Below are 15000 nucleotides of genomic sequence, written 5' to 3' on the forward strand. Positions count from 1 at the left end.
TTTGTAAAAATTAATACGGTACTCAACAGAAAAAAAGAAAGTGTGTTGGATAATTCTGCAATTTAATGTTCAAATGTCTTTATATATAACTTTACTTAAAAACCAATGTTGTGAGATCGACTGTGTGTATGTATGTGGGGGAGAGAGAGAGAGAGAGAGAGAGAGCGTGGAGATAGATGAAAGAGTGAAGGGATTTTGAGGTGTGTGTGTGTGTGTGTGTGTTTGAGAAATCTGACAAAATGATGTACAAGACAGGAGAGGTGGGAGGGGTGAATGGCGGATAGCGTTGGTGTTGGAAGGGACCAAAATATGAACGTTTCTGTGTATTATGTGAATGTGAGAGAGAGAGAGAGAACGTGTGTGAGGAAATGAAGCAAGCAAGAAAGAAAGAAAGAAAGAATTAATGAATGAGAGAGAGAGAGAGAGAGAGAGACGGAGGGAGGGAGCGGGAGAAGGAGGTGGTGTACAAGTATAGGGTTAGAGGTGAGAGAAATAAAGGGTGGGGGAACTAAGTGCTGGTTAGAGTTAAGTAGAGAAAGAGAAAGAGAAAAAGAGAGGGGTGGTAAAGGGTAGTAAGAAAGAGAGAGAGAGACAAAAGAGGAGAGAGAGAAAGAGAGAGATGGAGGAGAAAGACAAAGAGAAAGAGACAAATATCAAGAATTGGTGAAAGAGTAAATAAGTAAATAGTAAAAAAAAAAATGCAATATATATATATATGTATATATATGTGTGTATACTAATATATACATATATAAAATACATATGACAAAAAACAAACAAACAAAAAAACATTTAGTACCAAGTTAAAACAAACAAACAAAAAAATGTGAACGAAATTCTTCAAGACAGCAGAGGAACTGTACAGGAGAGTGAGATGTCACTTTTGCCATTAAAATCGATTGCTCCTCTAATCTGGTCCTTCAGAACTTAGCTGCCAAAACGCCACAGAGTGTGATAACAAGGAAAATATCTTGTGATTTTCCTGAGTTTTGTCGTTCCAGTCGGCATTAACCGTTAATTTTGTTTGCTTGGTCTTGTTGTATTTTTCTTTTTTTTATTCTATTACTTTTTTTTTTTTTTACCGTTTCCCCATTTTTAAAATCTTTTATATTCTTATATACATACATACATACATATATATATACATATATATACATATATACCTGTCCAGCAGTACTTCGTTCGTTCGTTCGTTCGTACGTTCGTCCGGGGGTGTGTTGTGCGTTTCGAGAGAAAAATAATATCAAATAGAAACAATTCACATCAACAACAACAACAACAACAACAACAACAACAGCCACAACAACAGTAACAGCAACAACATCAAAGCGAACAAGCAAGAATATATAATATATATTTATGTAAATTTTTATAAACATACATTTCTTATCACACACACACACACACACACACACACACATATATATATATATATATGTAATATTTTTAAGGGATTTTACCGAAGCTAGAGAGAAAACGAAGACAATACAGAGCAGGAAGTAACAACGAAAGTATATATATATATATGTATATATAGATATATATTGATGAGTGTTAATAAGAAAGGATTGTTGCGTGTATAACAAATTTTGTGTAAAAGGAAGAAAGGAAACAAGCAAATAAGGGATGATATAAAAAGGACAGAGAGAGAGAGAGAGAGAGAGAGAGAGAGAGAGAGAGAGAAGGAGAGAGGGAGGGATGTGGAAGAACTTATGACAGTGGGAATTAAGACTCCTTGAAAGAGAAAGAGAGGAATAAGGAGGAAGGAAGAAATTTGCTGTGAGAGAGGGGAAAATGAAAGAGAGAATGTGATAGAAAGAAAGACAGACAGAGAGAGAGAGAGAAAGAGAAAGAGAGAGAGAGAGAGAAAAAGGGAAAGATGTGAAAAAGTACAAAAAATATATATAAAAAAAGAAAAGGGGAATTTAAAGAAAATAAAAAAAAAGGGAGTAAAAACACCAAAATAGCCAGTTGAAACGCTAAAAAGGGGACAAGAAAAGGATGTAGAAAAAGAAATCCCCTCTAAAACCAGGAAGAACAGAACAAATGGATGAGTAAATTCCAAATTAGAAGTGTGAAAGTAAAAGACGATATGGAGAAAAAACATATACACTTCCTCTTTTTCGCCGTGAAGAACAAAATCGTTTAATTTTTGCTAAAACTAGCCAGAGGCGGCAACTGTACAGAAAGAAGCTTCCACCCCTCTGTCAGGAATAGACTGTACCGGGCGGGAAGGTCATTTGCCTCAACCAGCAGTACGGTCCACCTCACTCCAGTTGACCGCCGCTTCTCAGGGCGTGCTGACGGCTTTCAAGCGGCCAGTTTTTTTTTAATGGAAAAAACTGGATAAAGAAGAAAAAAAAGCAAGAAAAAAAAGCAAGAAAATATAAGAACATATTCTACACACACAATATATATAAATATATATATACACATACACATACACATATATGAAACCCTACACAAAATATTCACCCATGTACCTATATTATATGGATATATAAATATAGATACAGTATATATATATATATATATATATATATATACATATATATATATTTGTATATATATATATGTATATATATGCAATTACAAAAAACAATAACCAAAGCACCGTATTATTATAATCATCATCATCATCAGAACCAGTAACAACAAGAGATATATGCGAACATAACAAGATCGATCGTTTAACAGTAGTAGTACTGGCACCAAACACTCTTTTCTGCCAGTGACGGCTGTGGCTGTACGACCCTCGCAACTTTGAACTGTACTCCTGGCTCGCTTAACTTTTTTTTTTCCTTCCTTCTTCTTCTCTCTCTGTCTGTCTGTCTCTAGTTCTCGCCGTGGTTCGTCTTCACTCAACCCGTTTCATTCGGCTGTTATGTTATCATTTCACTTGGACCCGTTCACTTTTTAAGTCTTTTTTTTTTTTTGGAAAACTTGTTGTTGTTGTGTTGTGCTTGTCACATGGCGATGGAAAAAGTTTACTGATACACACACAAACACACACACACACACAAACAAACATATATCGATATATATATGTATATATATATGTATATATATATGTAAATATACATACTTACTGTTATACATCTTACAAGGAGACGTCATCAACAACCAGAAGGAGATATATTTACCATCACGAAAAGGAATTTAAGGAAGAAAGAAGAAAAAAAGGATATCTATCTACATATATAATTGTATACACACACAAATATATATACGCGCACGCAAACACACACGCATATATACATATATATTTATGTACTGTCCATTGTGAAGAATAATAAGGGGGGGAAATCGGGGTGTGTGTCGTGTGTGTCTATACATTCTTCTCTCTCTCTCTCCCTCTTTCTCTCTCTCATATATATATATATTCATATATATATATATATCTGTATATATATTTATACACATGTTGGTGTGTGTGTGTGAGTGCGTGCGTGTGTATATATGCATATGAAGGAGGGGGCACTGCTGCCTGGGCCCCATCAAACTTCCATTCCTATCCTTGCTGACCTGGGGGGGAAAAATAACGAGAGAAATCTCTCTCTCTCTCTTTCTCTCTTCCCTTATTTTTTTCTTCTCTCACTCCCTCTCTGTCACACTCCCTCTGTCTCTCTCTCTCTCTCTCTCTCTCTCTCTCTGTCAAGAGGTAGTGTGAGTGACCTTCGGTGAACCGTAGTGGCCAGACAGTTCGTGACCTGGGACTAAGAGAGAAGAAAGGAGTGCGAGCCGCACAGCAGGTGCTCGGGGGGAAAGTTTCCCATGATTCAGCAGACACCGCGGCCATCTTACTTGTTATTCTTTGTCCAGATGTAAAGCCGTCGTCCGGATCGAGATATTTTAGAAGCTGTCTGGCAACATGTCACGGAGGAAACAGGGCAAACCACAGCAAAGGAAAACCATTGATTCATGTAAGTACCTGTTGTCGCTAGTACTATTATATTTCTTGGGCACTGTCTTGTCCGAATATTCTTACATCTCTCTCTTTCTTTCTTTTTTTCTTTCTTTCCATCTCTCTTTCTATCCCTGCCTTTTTTTTCTTCTTTTTAATGTACATAAATATGTTTTCCCGATATTGTTATTTAATGTCGATGCTCTATCACCCTCTTATATATCGTATATTGTACATTAGTCGACACTTTCCTTATGATCCTACATAGATCTCCACTTGCGTGTGTGTGTGTGTGACCGCCACCTCCCTCTGGTCAGAGGAAGGGTGGACGACAACTATGGCCACACTATGTTAGCTTCACAACTGCAACTGTTACAGCATTAGAAGCACATGCATGCACACACACACATACACAATCTTTATTTCTCTCTCTCTCCCTTTCGTTTTATATACACACATCTTTCTTAGTTTCTTTCTCTCCCTCTTTTATCCTCATTCACACATATTACTCTATCTAATTCCTCTCCCACCCTCATTCACATATATACATACATACATTCATACATACATACATACACATACTAATTGCTCGTTCACACACATCGAGTTTTATTCCTCTCTCATTCATACACACACACGTATATATACATTTATAATTCTTATTCTCTTTCATTCTTTCCATCACATATATCAATACACATCGGTCTTACTCTATCACTCTTCCCATACACACACACTTGTCTTTTTTTCCCTATTTTCTTCACATAAACATATATTTCTGTTTCATTACTGTTCCCTCGCATTTACAAAATACATTTCCATATATATTTCTCTGTGAATTTTGTCTCGTTCTCTGTATCACGTAATATATATGCACACGCATCTATTTTGGTATATATATTCTCTACTTCTCTCTCATTCATTAAACACACGCTTGTACATTAATGAAACATTATTTACGATCGGTATTGAGAGAAAAACACATAACACACATAATATATATGTATGTTTAACATGAATTCATGTACTTAAAACTATATAAACAATGTTGTTAGATGTAAACTGTATATTGTTTGTAAGACACAGAACCATGTGAGATATATAACCCGATAGTGCTGTCTTTCTACACACTCCTCTATTTCTGCTTTGTTACTTAAAATAGAAGGGTAAATATATTACTACAACTACGGCTAATACTTATGATTATCATGTTAGGGGGGAAAACCATGCTGTACTCCCCCCCGATGTTCATAAATGAAAAGTCCAATCTCTATAACATTACGTGTTTTGTTGTTGTAGTACACACAATGTATGTTATATGAGCCATGTGTGTGTGTAACATAGCTTTTTTCCTGACTCCCTAATATAACCTTTTTTTTATATATCCCTAATGTACTCAGACCTAACCTTATCTCTCTGTGTTACTATTATTTATATTCTGATTCCTCTTCATATTGCCTATGTGAGTGTGTATATATATATATATATATATATATATAATATATATATATATATGTATATATAACATATAAATTATTTACATATTATTATATGTAAATTATGTTTTGTGTATATATTCTGTGGTTAAGTCTCGTGTGTTTGTTGGTTCGTCTCTGCTTTTTATCACACTCCCATCCTCAACTTCACATATTTTTTAAATCTATTATTCAACTATTCATCTAGTCAGTGTATATATATATATACATATATATAAAATGTCCTAGTTTAGCCCCTCCCCCGCATGCTGTATATTTTCTTTTAACTATTCACTAGTCCTGCAATATATAGATATATTATACATACACACCACACATACATATATACGCGTTACTGTCAAGTGTGTGAAACATTCGACATGGACTAAATTGTGTTTCAACTAAACTGGATCGTTTTTTAATGGTCTTTTGTAATCGTTTGGTCACTTAATTCACAGACACACATCACTTATATATTCTCTCACACCCTCGTTGCATGCCTACTTTCTTCTCCATATGTATGACAATATATATATATATATATATATATATATATAATTTTGTTAAAACACCATCGTCCCCCCCCACCTCTATACTTCTCTCAATCGTTTTCTGACACACACACTCACATAACCATCAGATCCACACACACACAAACATAGCCCTACAACTAAATCCACACACTGTCTGTCTGGCGCTGCTAGGCATCGCACGTGGTCTTTAAGTATTTCTAGTAACGAGGTTAAAATTTAATATTATCCCTCAACTATCGTTTTCCATTTATAGACATTAGGTGCCTTGGAAATACCCTGCATTTTTTTTTTCAAGCTTTTTTTAAATAATATTTTTTTTCTTTCCCATTTCTGTTACTGAAATTGTTAGTTTTTATTTTCACACACACGCACATGCTCTCTCTCTCTCTCTCACTCTTTACAATAATATCGGAGCAAATTGATGTTTTTGTAGGCCTCATTTTTTTTTCCTTTTCCCCTCTTATTCAATATAGTCCTCTCTTTTTCTTTGTTGAGTGGAACTCACATATATACATACAGAAAGGAAGGCATTCTCGCCCCCACGAAAAGAGAAAAAAAAAACCCATCTCTTGTATTACTCTTATTTCATACACGTTTGTGAAGACTAATTTTTTAAAGTTGTGGCTAAAAATGCATTCGTCAAGACTTGCTGCCTTTTCTGGCATCGAGGTGGACTCCATATATCTTCTACTTATTCTTGATAATGATGCTGTTGTAAATTCCATTCTAACGCTCTAAAAAAATGGTCTCATTAAAAAACAAACACAAAAAAATACTGCTAAAACAGACCACATGCAGGTTTGTCTTCTGTGTACTCCGAGTAACTGTTATTCTATGTCTCTTTATTATGGAACCAAATTGAAAAAAGAAAATTACTAAAGCTGTTGTTTTTTTTTTTTATTATTCTGCTTATTTCATTTCATCTCTCGTTATTGTTCATGTTTTTTTGCGTAAATGCTAACCAAAAAAAAATAATAAAGACTAAATAATCGTCTTTTTTCCTAAGCGCTGGTATTTCTAACTATGTAAATACTAGTCTTAATAATTACAGAATAATTTTTGCCATCTATAAATGTTTTAAGAGAAAGAGATTTCTCTTGGAGGAAGTCGTTTTTTTCCCTTTCCCCCCGAATTACTTGGTGTCTCGGTTCTCGTTTTTTAGTTATTCGAATCGCTGATGTTGGCAGCTCTTTCTCACAAGCACAGAATACATTTTTTATTTATTTATTTGCCGATTCTTCTAAAAAATACATGAATGCAGTGAATTTCATTGTTCTATAATTGTGATAGCCTTTATAAACATCAGTTTTTTCTCTCTTTATTTATAAATATACTCACACGTGGGTGGGTGTATATATATGTTTTCAGTTTTTGAAATGGAATTCTTTACAAGGGGTTAGTTAGAACATTGCTGTATCTAAAGAACATTTTTTGCGTGTGTGTCTGTCTGTTTTGGTCTAGCAGTTCTTGAGAATTCTAATATAATGGTATAATATACCGTTTGTCTTCCTTCCTTCTGAATAGTTAACGTTTTATTTTCGGGGTCTAGCAGTTGAAGAATGAGATATTTTAAACGTTTCTTCCCCTAGTCTTTGCAAACGGTAAATAAAAGACTGGACTATATAATTTCTCGCTTCGCATTTAAAAAAAAATCTATAACACGATTAACACATGCATTCGGTTTCATAGTTTATTGTGTCGCAAATATTGGTACCAGAGCCTCCACGGAATCACCAGCTATTTTTTGTTTATTGTTGTAACTCTATAAGAGGGCAAATTCAGCATTACACACATACTGTGTGTGTGTGTGTGTGTGTGTAATATACACATTTCTTAACTTAATGGACCCAAACTGCTAACCTTCTATTTATCTTACATTTCGTGTCGATATTCTTGTGATGTGTGAATGTATGTATAATAAACACACACACACTTTCACTGTGTGTAGTGTATATATATATATATATATATATATATATATATATATATATATATATATCACACACTTTCACTGTGTGTGTAGTGTATATATATATATATATATATATATATAATACATACGCGCGCGCACCACATTGGAATATATATCAATGAAAGCTATTAATCTCGAATTCTTCAGTATTTTGGGGTAGTTATTCCTGTTAATATTCTTCCTTGTCTCTTCTCTCTCTCTCTCTCTCTATCTCTCTCATATACACACATAGAACTCCTTTCAAAAGCTGTAACATTTCACAAGATAGAAGAAGCGACGATGTATAAAACCCCTTTCTTTTCACATCAGGTATTTTTCGAGGGGGGGAGGAGGGTGTTGTTGTTGTTGTTGCTGCTGCTGCTGCTGTTTTTGTTGTATGTCGTCACACCCTCCCCCACCGTACTCCCACTTCGCCCCGTGCGAAAAAAAAAAGAACCCCTCCCTCCCACTTTCTCTCTCTATCTCTCTCGCTCTCTACGTAATGTCTGTGTGTCTGCTGGCCTCCCTCTCTATCATGTGTGTGTGTGTGGCAATGAGCTCATTTGTACAAGCTGGCCTTACACAGACACACATGCGTTGTATCATATGTACGTACGACAAGCTTAGAGAGACTATTTCATTCCATTTCGCTTTCTGTCATACCTTCCTCCAAAAATTCACTTACACTTGTCTGTCCTAAACACACACACACATTCACACCCGCTCACACACACATTTCTGTTAAGATTAGAGGAGGGTGCGAGACACGGTCGCATGTTATCAATGCTTTACGACTAATCCTATTTTACCTAAGTTCCCACACAATTATTTCTTATATATGCGTGTGTTAAAGGGAACAGGCAAACATATCAACTTTCTCCCTACCGTAATATTTAACTTGTACCTTATTTTATGAACGTCAAAAGGATATAAAGCAAAGTTGACCGCGGCGGTAGGATTCGAACTCTGAACGTAAAGAGCCCAAAACCAAATACCGTACCACAAGGCCGTATAATAAAACTATACACTATATTTGACATGCGATAGTCTCCAGCACATTGCTAACGTGTGCGTGTGTTTTTATATATTATAGACACAGTAAACCAGGAATGTGTATTTTATCAGAATTTACTTCTTGATCGCGAATTAAAACAACTTAATTCGATTCTTAAAGTATTTTCTTTTATATTGAAAAAAGGGAGAAAATAATCGAAAGAAAAACGACCCCGCCTGTGGTTCGATTCTTCCGTTGGAGATCTTCAGTGCTTATAAGCCCGAGATAACTAATATTGGACACTACGGACATATATATACATATATAAAACTAATAAAATTGGTTAGAATTTACTCTCTTCGTAGCATGTGTAGTTGCCTTATTCTGTGCGTGAATGATAATTGCCGGCGACATGTGTGTGTGAGTGTGTGTTACTAATACTTTCAAAATATTTTAATCTCTTTATTCTGGCCTGTTTTGTTACTTATGTAGTATGTGTGGATTTACTGTGAGAGGAGCCCCCCTTGTGTTGACACACACGCACATATAATTTCACACAAGGCCAACTCACAGTAAAAATCTACACGTTTGTATATGTATGAAATATGAAAGAAATCGTTGTATGTGTGTATATAAGTATGTGTATGTGTCGATGTTTATGTGCGTGTGTGTATTTATGTTGGAAATATTTGCTTTTGTTTGTGGTCAATGTGTATGTTGAAAAGGGGGAGAAGGTTGCTTATTTTTATTGTTTCCCTTCTTTGATATGATCTCTTTCACGTGGAGTCTCAACGTCGTGGCAGTAGTAGTAGTAGTAGTAATAGTAGTATAGCCGTGATAATTATGTGGTGGTGGTGGTTGTTCTTTCAAGCCCTGCCCTTCTCTCTCTCTCTCTCTCTCTCCTAGATAGATATAGCTTTTCACTGTTTGCCTACTGCTTGTTCGGTCGTTCCATTTACCTACTGTCCGTGAGATTCTCTTTCTCTCTCTCTCTCACACACACACACACACAATTACATACATACTTACATAGAGGCTTGCTTACATAGGCGAACGGCCAGTACACACATACACACCCACATAAAGACCCTCCCCTCTTTCCTTAGTCAATCTCTTGGCTCACCTTCCGCATATATATATATATATATATACATATATGTGTGTGTGTATGTTCTGTCACTGTGTGCGTGTGTTAGGCTTTGCCTATCTCTCTTTTTCTCTCTCTCTTCCTCCCTCCCTCTCTCCCGCGTTATTTTTACTCTTACCACCCTCTTCTTCCTTTCTTCTCGTGTCACAACTGTGTACGTGTGTTCGCGCCCGTATCGCGATCTCGATAATGTCACTCCCCCTTTCTGTTGTGCCTTGTGTGTGTGCGCATATTTTTTTTTCCCGCGCGCATGTGAAATTTCACCAAGTTCATGTGTTCAACACACACACACACATACACACTGTATGTGTTCGTTGTAAGCAACTGCTAGTGCCTTGAAAGGGAGTTCCTTGTAAGTCCTGAGCCCCTGTTGCTATAAGGTTCACTCACACACACACACTTGAGAGATATGTGTGTGATACAGCTAAAACATTTTAAGGGGATTCTTACAAAGATTACATATATATATATATATATATATATATATATATATATATACACATATATATATATTACTGATATTTCTCAACGTTGGATAAAGAGATACGCTTGATTCTGGCGATATATCAAATGCTCTGGGCATTTTCCTGTCCTGTTAATGTAATATATATATATATATATATATATATATATAAATAAATATATAAATATAATGGTGCTGCTAGCTACCATCAAGTGAGGCTGCCCATTTCATAAAGTGGTCATTACTTACGCACAGGCATGTATGTATGTGTGTGTGAATTATATACGCACACCCACTCTCTCCTATGGAAATATGCCATATCTGCTGGAAGCACCGTCCTTTCGCCATACTCCTCTCATGGAATTCTGCCATATTTCCGCCTCTAACACGCATCTCTGCTCTTTTTTTCTCTTTGTAGCACCGCCCTTATTCCCCCCACCCACCATACTGCTCTCTATCTCTTTCTCTCTCCCTCCCCCTCTCTCTCTCTCTCTCTTTCTCGAATGTGATCTAATGATCTTGGCATGAATGACACACAATCTCATCCGTCCCCGTCTTTTGTCTTTTTACCCACTTTGAAAAATTTTCTATTGAGCTTATATATATGTTTCTCATAAAAATACTGATATAGATAGACTGTATTGAGAAAAGAATGAGCTTGTCCGTTTTCTCCAGCTCTCATTCTCTCTTATTTGGTCATTTTTCCACCCAAATTTCGAGCTCGCATCTAAAATTTAAGGTACGTCACATGAAGGGCTGCCCGAGTTCTTCTTTCGCTCCTATCGTTCATTCAGAGTAAAGGTTAGTTCACAACCTACCTAAGTCCAAGAGCCAATTTCTGTTTTCTTCTGGAGAAGTTTTGGCTGTACATGTACCGCTGTTTTCTTTGGAGAAAAGAAAAACGCATCTTACACAAACCTTTTAATAAAATATAAACTGTCTTCCTGGTAGGGCCCCACAACGACGTTTTTGTATGATTTTGGTTGTTAACTCCGGATTAGCTTTGATCGAGAGGGCCCTAATATCGATCGTGTGATCGATTGACCCACTGTATCTTCTCTGCTTTTTAAAACATTAGTGCTTTCATTGCGAGAAACTTGGCTGCTATTTTCAGCAAAATGTGGGATCGCTTAGAGTTTGCGATAAAAAGGAAGTGTGAAACGAGGGCTGTTTCATGTGTGTGTGTGAAAGCTGTTATATCGATATTGACATAAGCGTATTTCAAAACATTATGTGAACACAACATACTTATGGATCTCCATCTCTTTCGACGATCATTATTCCAGCTGATCGATCGACAAAACTACCTACGTGCGTGGACATGTGTATGTATGTGTGTGTTTAAGTAATTTAATATTTCACACACATGCACTCTTAATTTACCGAACAAATTCAGCAGCAACACCACAATGTGGCTAGGCTGGTCCCTGTAAAATAAGAGACAAGTCGATCTGAATTGCATAGGCTTCCATACAGTTTCTATCTGCCCCTACACAAAAGTATTGGTAAATAAGTCACTTGACCAAAGATGTCACCTGATTGACGATATTTCAAGATTGTGAAGCCAGCTTCTTCACTAAGCCACACCTGCATCTACATATTCACATATATGCACACACACACACACACACACACACACACATATTCATACATACACATGGCTAAAGTGAATAGATTCCAGTATCTTTTTGTTTGTTTTTTTGAAAGGTTTATTTCTAGAAACAAAATGTCGTGTGATACATTTAAACACTTAAGTATTTAGTAGACCTGCTTTTGTGCAATTTCCAGTGATTTAACCTCTTTTGGACATTGTAACGATGGGCAGTGTCCGCGCAAATAAAAAAGGCCATGATGAGGAGTGTTTATTTACTTTCGATACACACTGTAAAGTGGTTGGCGTTAGGAAGAGCATCCAGTTGTAGAACCCAAGTCTAAACAGACTATGGAACCTGGTGCAGCATCTGTCAAACCGTCCAACCCATGCCAGCATGGAGAACTGACGTTGAAGGATGATGTATTTATTATACATAATAATAATAATGTATCTGTGCACATGCGTGCTTTTGTGTATGTCGCTATACACACGTGTCTAAGATTGAGTATTGATGAGCAACATCAGAGCATAAATGCTGACTGGGTTGGTTTTGTTACCAGAGTTATTCCAACAATATAAGGAGGAGGATCAGCTGTGATGACTCAAGTGGAAGCTGTGGCTTTCATTCGTTCGTTCGTATTTTTTCCATGGTGTTGCAGTAAGTGAGAAATAATGGGAATAAAATTATGAAAAGAAACAGGAATTGGATCGCCAGCTTAGGCCTTATTAGAAAATGGATACCATCTATGTCACACAGACAGACATACCCTGGATTCTCACAACTAAGATTCTAAACATGACAGATGATGCACACACACACACACACAGACGTTAAATGATTATATGTATGTATGTGTGTGTATACAATTATCTTTCTCTATACGGTTGTTAAACGCTAATGTGTGTATGCACGTGTATACAAATACACATACTCTCTTTACAAAAAAATGCTCACATTCTCTATCTCTCTCTTTCTCTGTCAATAAATTCACATAAACACACGCTCACTCTCTCTCTATCTCCGCGCGCACACACACACACACACACACACATATATATTTCACATTGCTGTATTAGATATAATCTGTTATATATTTCTGATTGTGTTTATCAGGTCAGGTAGAACTTCTAAACCAATCGTTTCCTTTGTCAGATAGCACGCCGCCTTCAAATGCTTTCATGCCACAAACCTCTACACCCTGTTATCTAACACTGCAATCTCAAGTGGTCAGCTATGCCCTCAACTCAGCCTGAGTCAGCTATGTCCCAAACTTAACCTCAAGTGGTCAGCTATATTCCATGTGCCCATTACATCACCGAAACAACTATAATTACTACAATCCGTAGCTTTTGTTTGTTTCTCTTTCTTTTTCTTTGTTTTTTTATCTGACCAGGAGTTCTGTCACTTACTCCTTCAATCTCTATTCGTGCAGCTGGCAACAATCTACAGTATGTTGTGGTTTTGGTTTGCATGTATAATTAAAACAAATAAGCAACACAGACTCGATCCTAATATGCAGACTTTCATTTTACTTAACATTATTAAAAGCTATTGGTGTGGCTGTGTGGTAAGAAGCTTGCTTCCTAACCACATGATTCCAGGTTCAGTCCCACTGTATGGCACCTTGAGCATGTATCTTCTCCTATAGCCTCAGGCCAACCAAGGATTTGGTAGCAGAAACTGAAAGAAGCCCATCGTATATATATATATATATATATATATATATATATATATATATATTCTTTCTTTTGTTCTTTTGTTTGTCATTTGACTGCGGCCATGCAGGAGCACCGCCTCTAGTTGAACAAATAAACCCCAGGACTTATTCTTTATAAGCCTAGTACTTATTCTATTGATCACTTTTGCCACACCAACATTGGTTGCCGAACAGTGGTGGGGGGGGACAAACACAGACACACAAACATATGTATATATATATGACTGGCTTCTTTCAGCTTCCATCTACCAAATCCATTCACAAGGCTTTGGTCAGCTTGGGGCTATAGAAGACACTTGCCTAAGGTACCATGTGGTTGGAAAGCAACCTACTTACCACAGATATCGAATAAATCTCAAAAACTAATATAATACCATGCACCCATTATATTGTCCCCCGATATGTGTGTGTCTGTGTTTGTCCCCCACTACTGCTTGAAAACTGGTGTTGCTGTGTCAATATCTTTATAACTTAACAGTTCAGCAAAAAAGACCAACAGAATACATACCAGGCTTTAAAAAAAGTGAGTACTAGGGTCAACTTTTCCAACGGAAAATTCTTCAAAGCAGTGCCCCAGCATGGACACAGTCTGACTGGAACAAGTGAAATATGTAAAAAAAAAATAAAGGTATGAATGAATGTCGCTAACATTCATTCAGATTTTTCTTAGAACGTGGGGGAAGGCAGAAAACTGGTTTCTAACCCTAGCTCCAGGACCAGTAATGGTTCGGACAGAGGTAGAAAAGCAGTTTACAGCAGTTTACTTTGGTGAGATTTGATAGAGAAATGAAATTAAATACCTGTATTATATTTAGTGAGATTTAGTTTCCGATATCTGCAATCTTAACTGTTGTTAAAAATCATAGTTATGTGTTTTGTGTCTCAGATTGCCGCCATGTTGAGGACAGAAGCTATGTATACACCTATGTGTACACATACACACATGCAATTATTTAGACCTACACATCATGGTCACAAAACTGGTGGTTTAGCAGATTTTGTAGAGAATTGGAGCCAAAATGCTGCATGATATTTTGGTTCCAATCCAGAGCATTCAGTGACCCAACTTGGGTCGACTATGTCATCTATCCTTTTGAAATTGTGGTGCTGTGACATGCTAGGATTTAATACTGGCTGGGTTCTCTGAAGAATGTTGGTTTGTTTACATCTACAAAAAGAAAGAAGAAAAAAAACTAAAGAAGAGAAACTTTACTTGGATAT

General features: G+C 36.5%; 1 protein-coding gene and 1 long non-coding RNA gene across 2 annotated transcripts in view; one reads left to right on the forward strand and one right to left on the reverse strand.

Annotated features, from left to right (window-relative positions):
• LOC149133400 (uncharacterized) overlaps positions 1-1239 on the reverse strand; it is a 68732-nt gene extending 67493 nt beyond the window's left edge. Inside the window, exon 1 of the long non-coding RNA XR_016243722.1 lies at positions 1164-1239. This is a non-coding gene — a long non-coding RNA (uncharacterized LOC149133400). The remainder of the gene's footprint in view (positions 1-1163) is intronic.
• A 96-nt stretch (positions 1240-1335) lies between these two features.
• LOC106871651 (BCL11 transcription factor A) overlaps positions 1336-15000 on the forward strand; it is a 303703-nt gene continuing 290038 nt past the window's right edge. Inside the window, exon 1 of the mRNA XM_052971922.2 lies at positions 1336-3923. Coding sequence (XP_052827882.1) covers positions 3872-3923 — 52 coding nt within the window. The 5' untranslated portion in view covers positions 1336-3871. The remainder of the gene's footprint in view (positions 3924-15000) is intronic.

The sequence above is a fragment of the Octopus bimaculoides genome, chromosome 11 (genome assembly GCF_046866305.1).
Source record: "Octopus bimaculoides isolate indiv1 chromosome 11, ASM4686630v1, whole genome shotgun sequence".
NCBI lineage: Eukaryota > Metazoa > Mollusca > Cephalopoda > Octopoda > Octopodidae > Octopus > Octopus bimaculoides.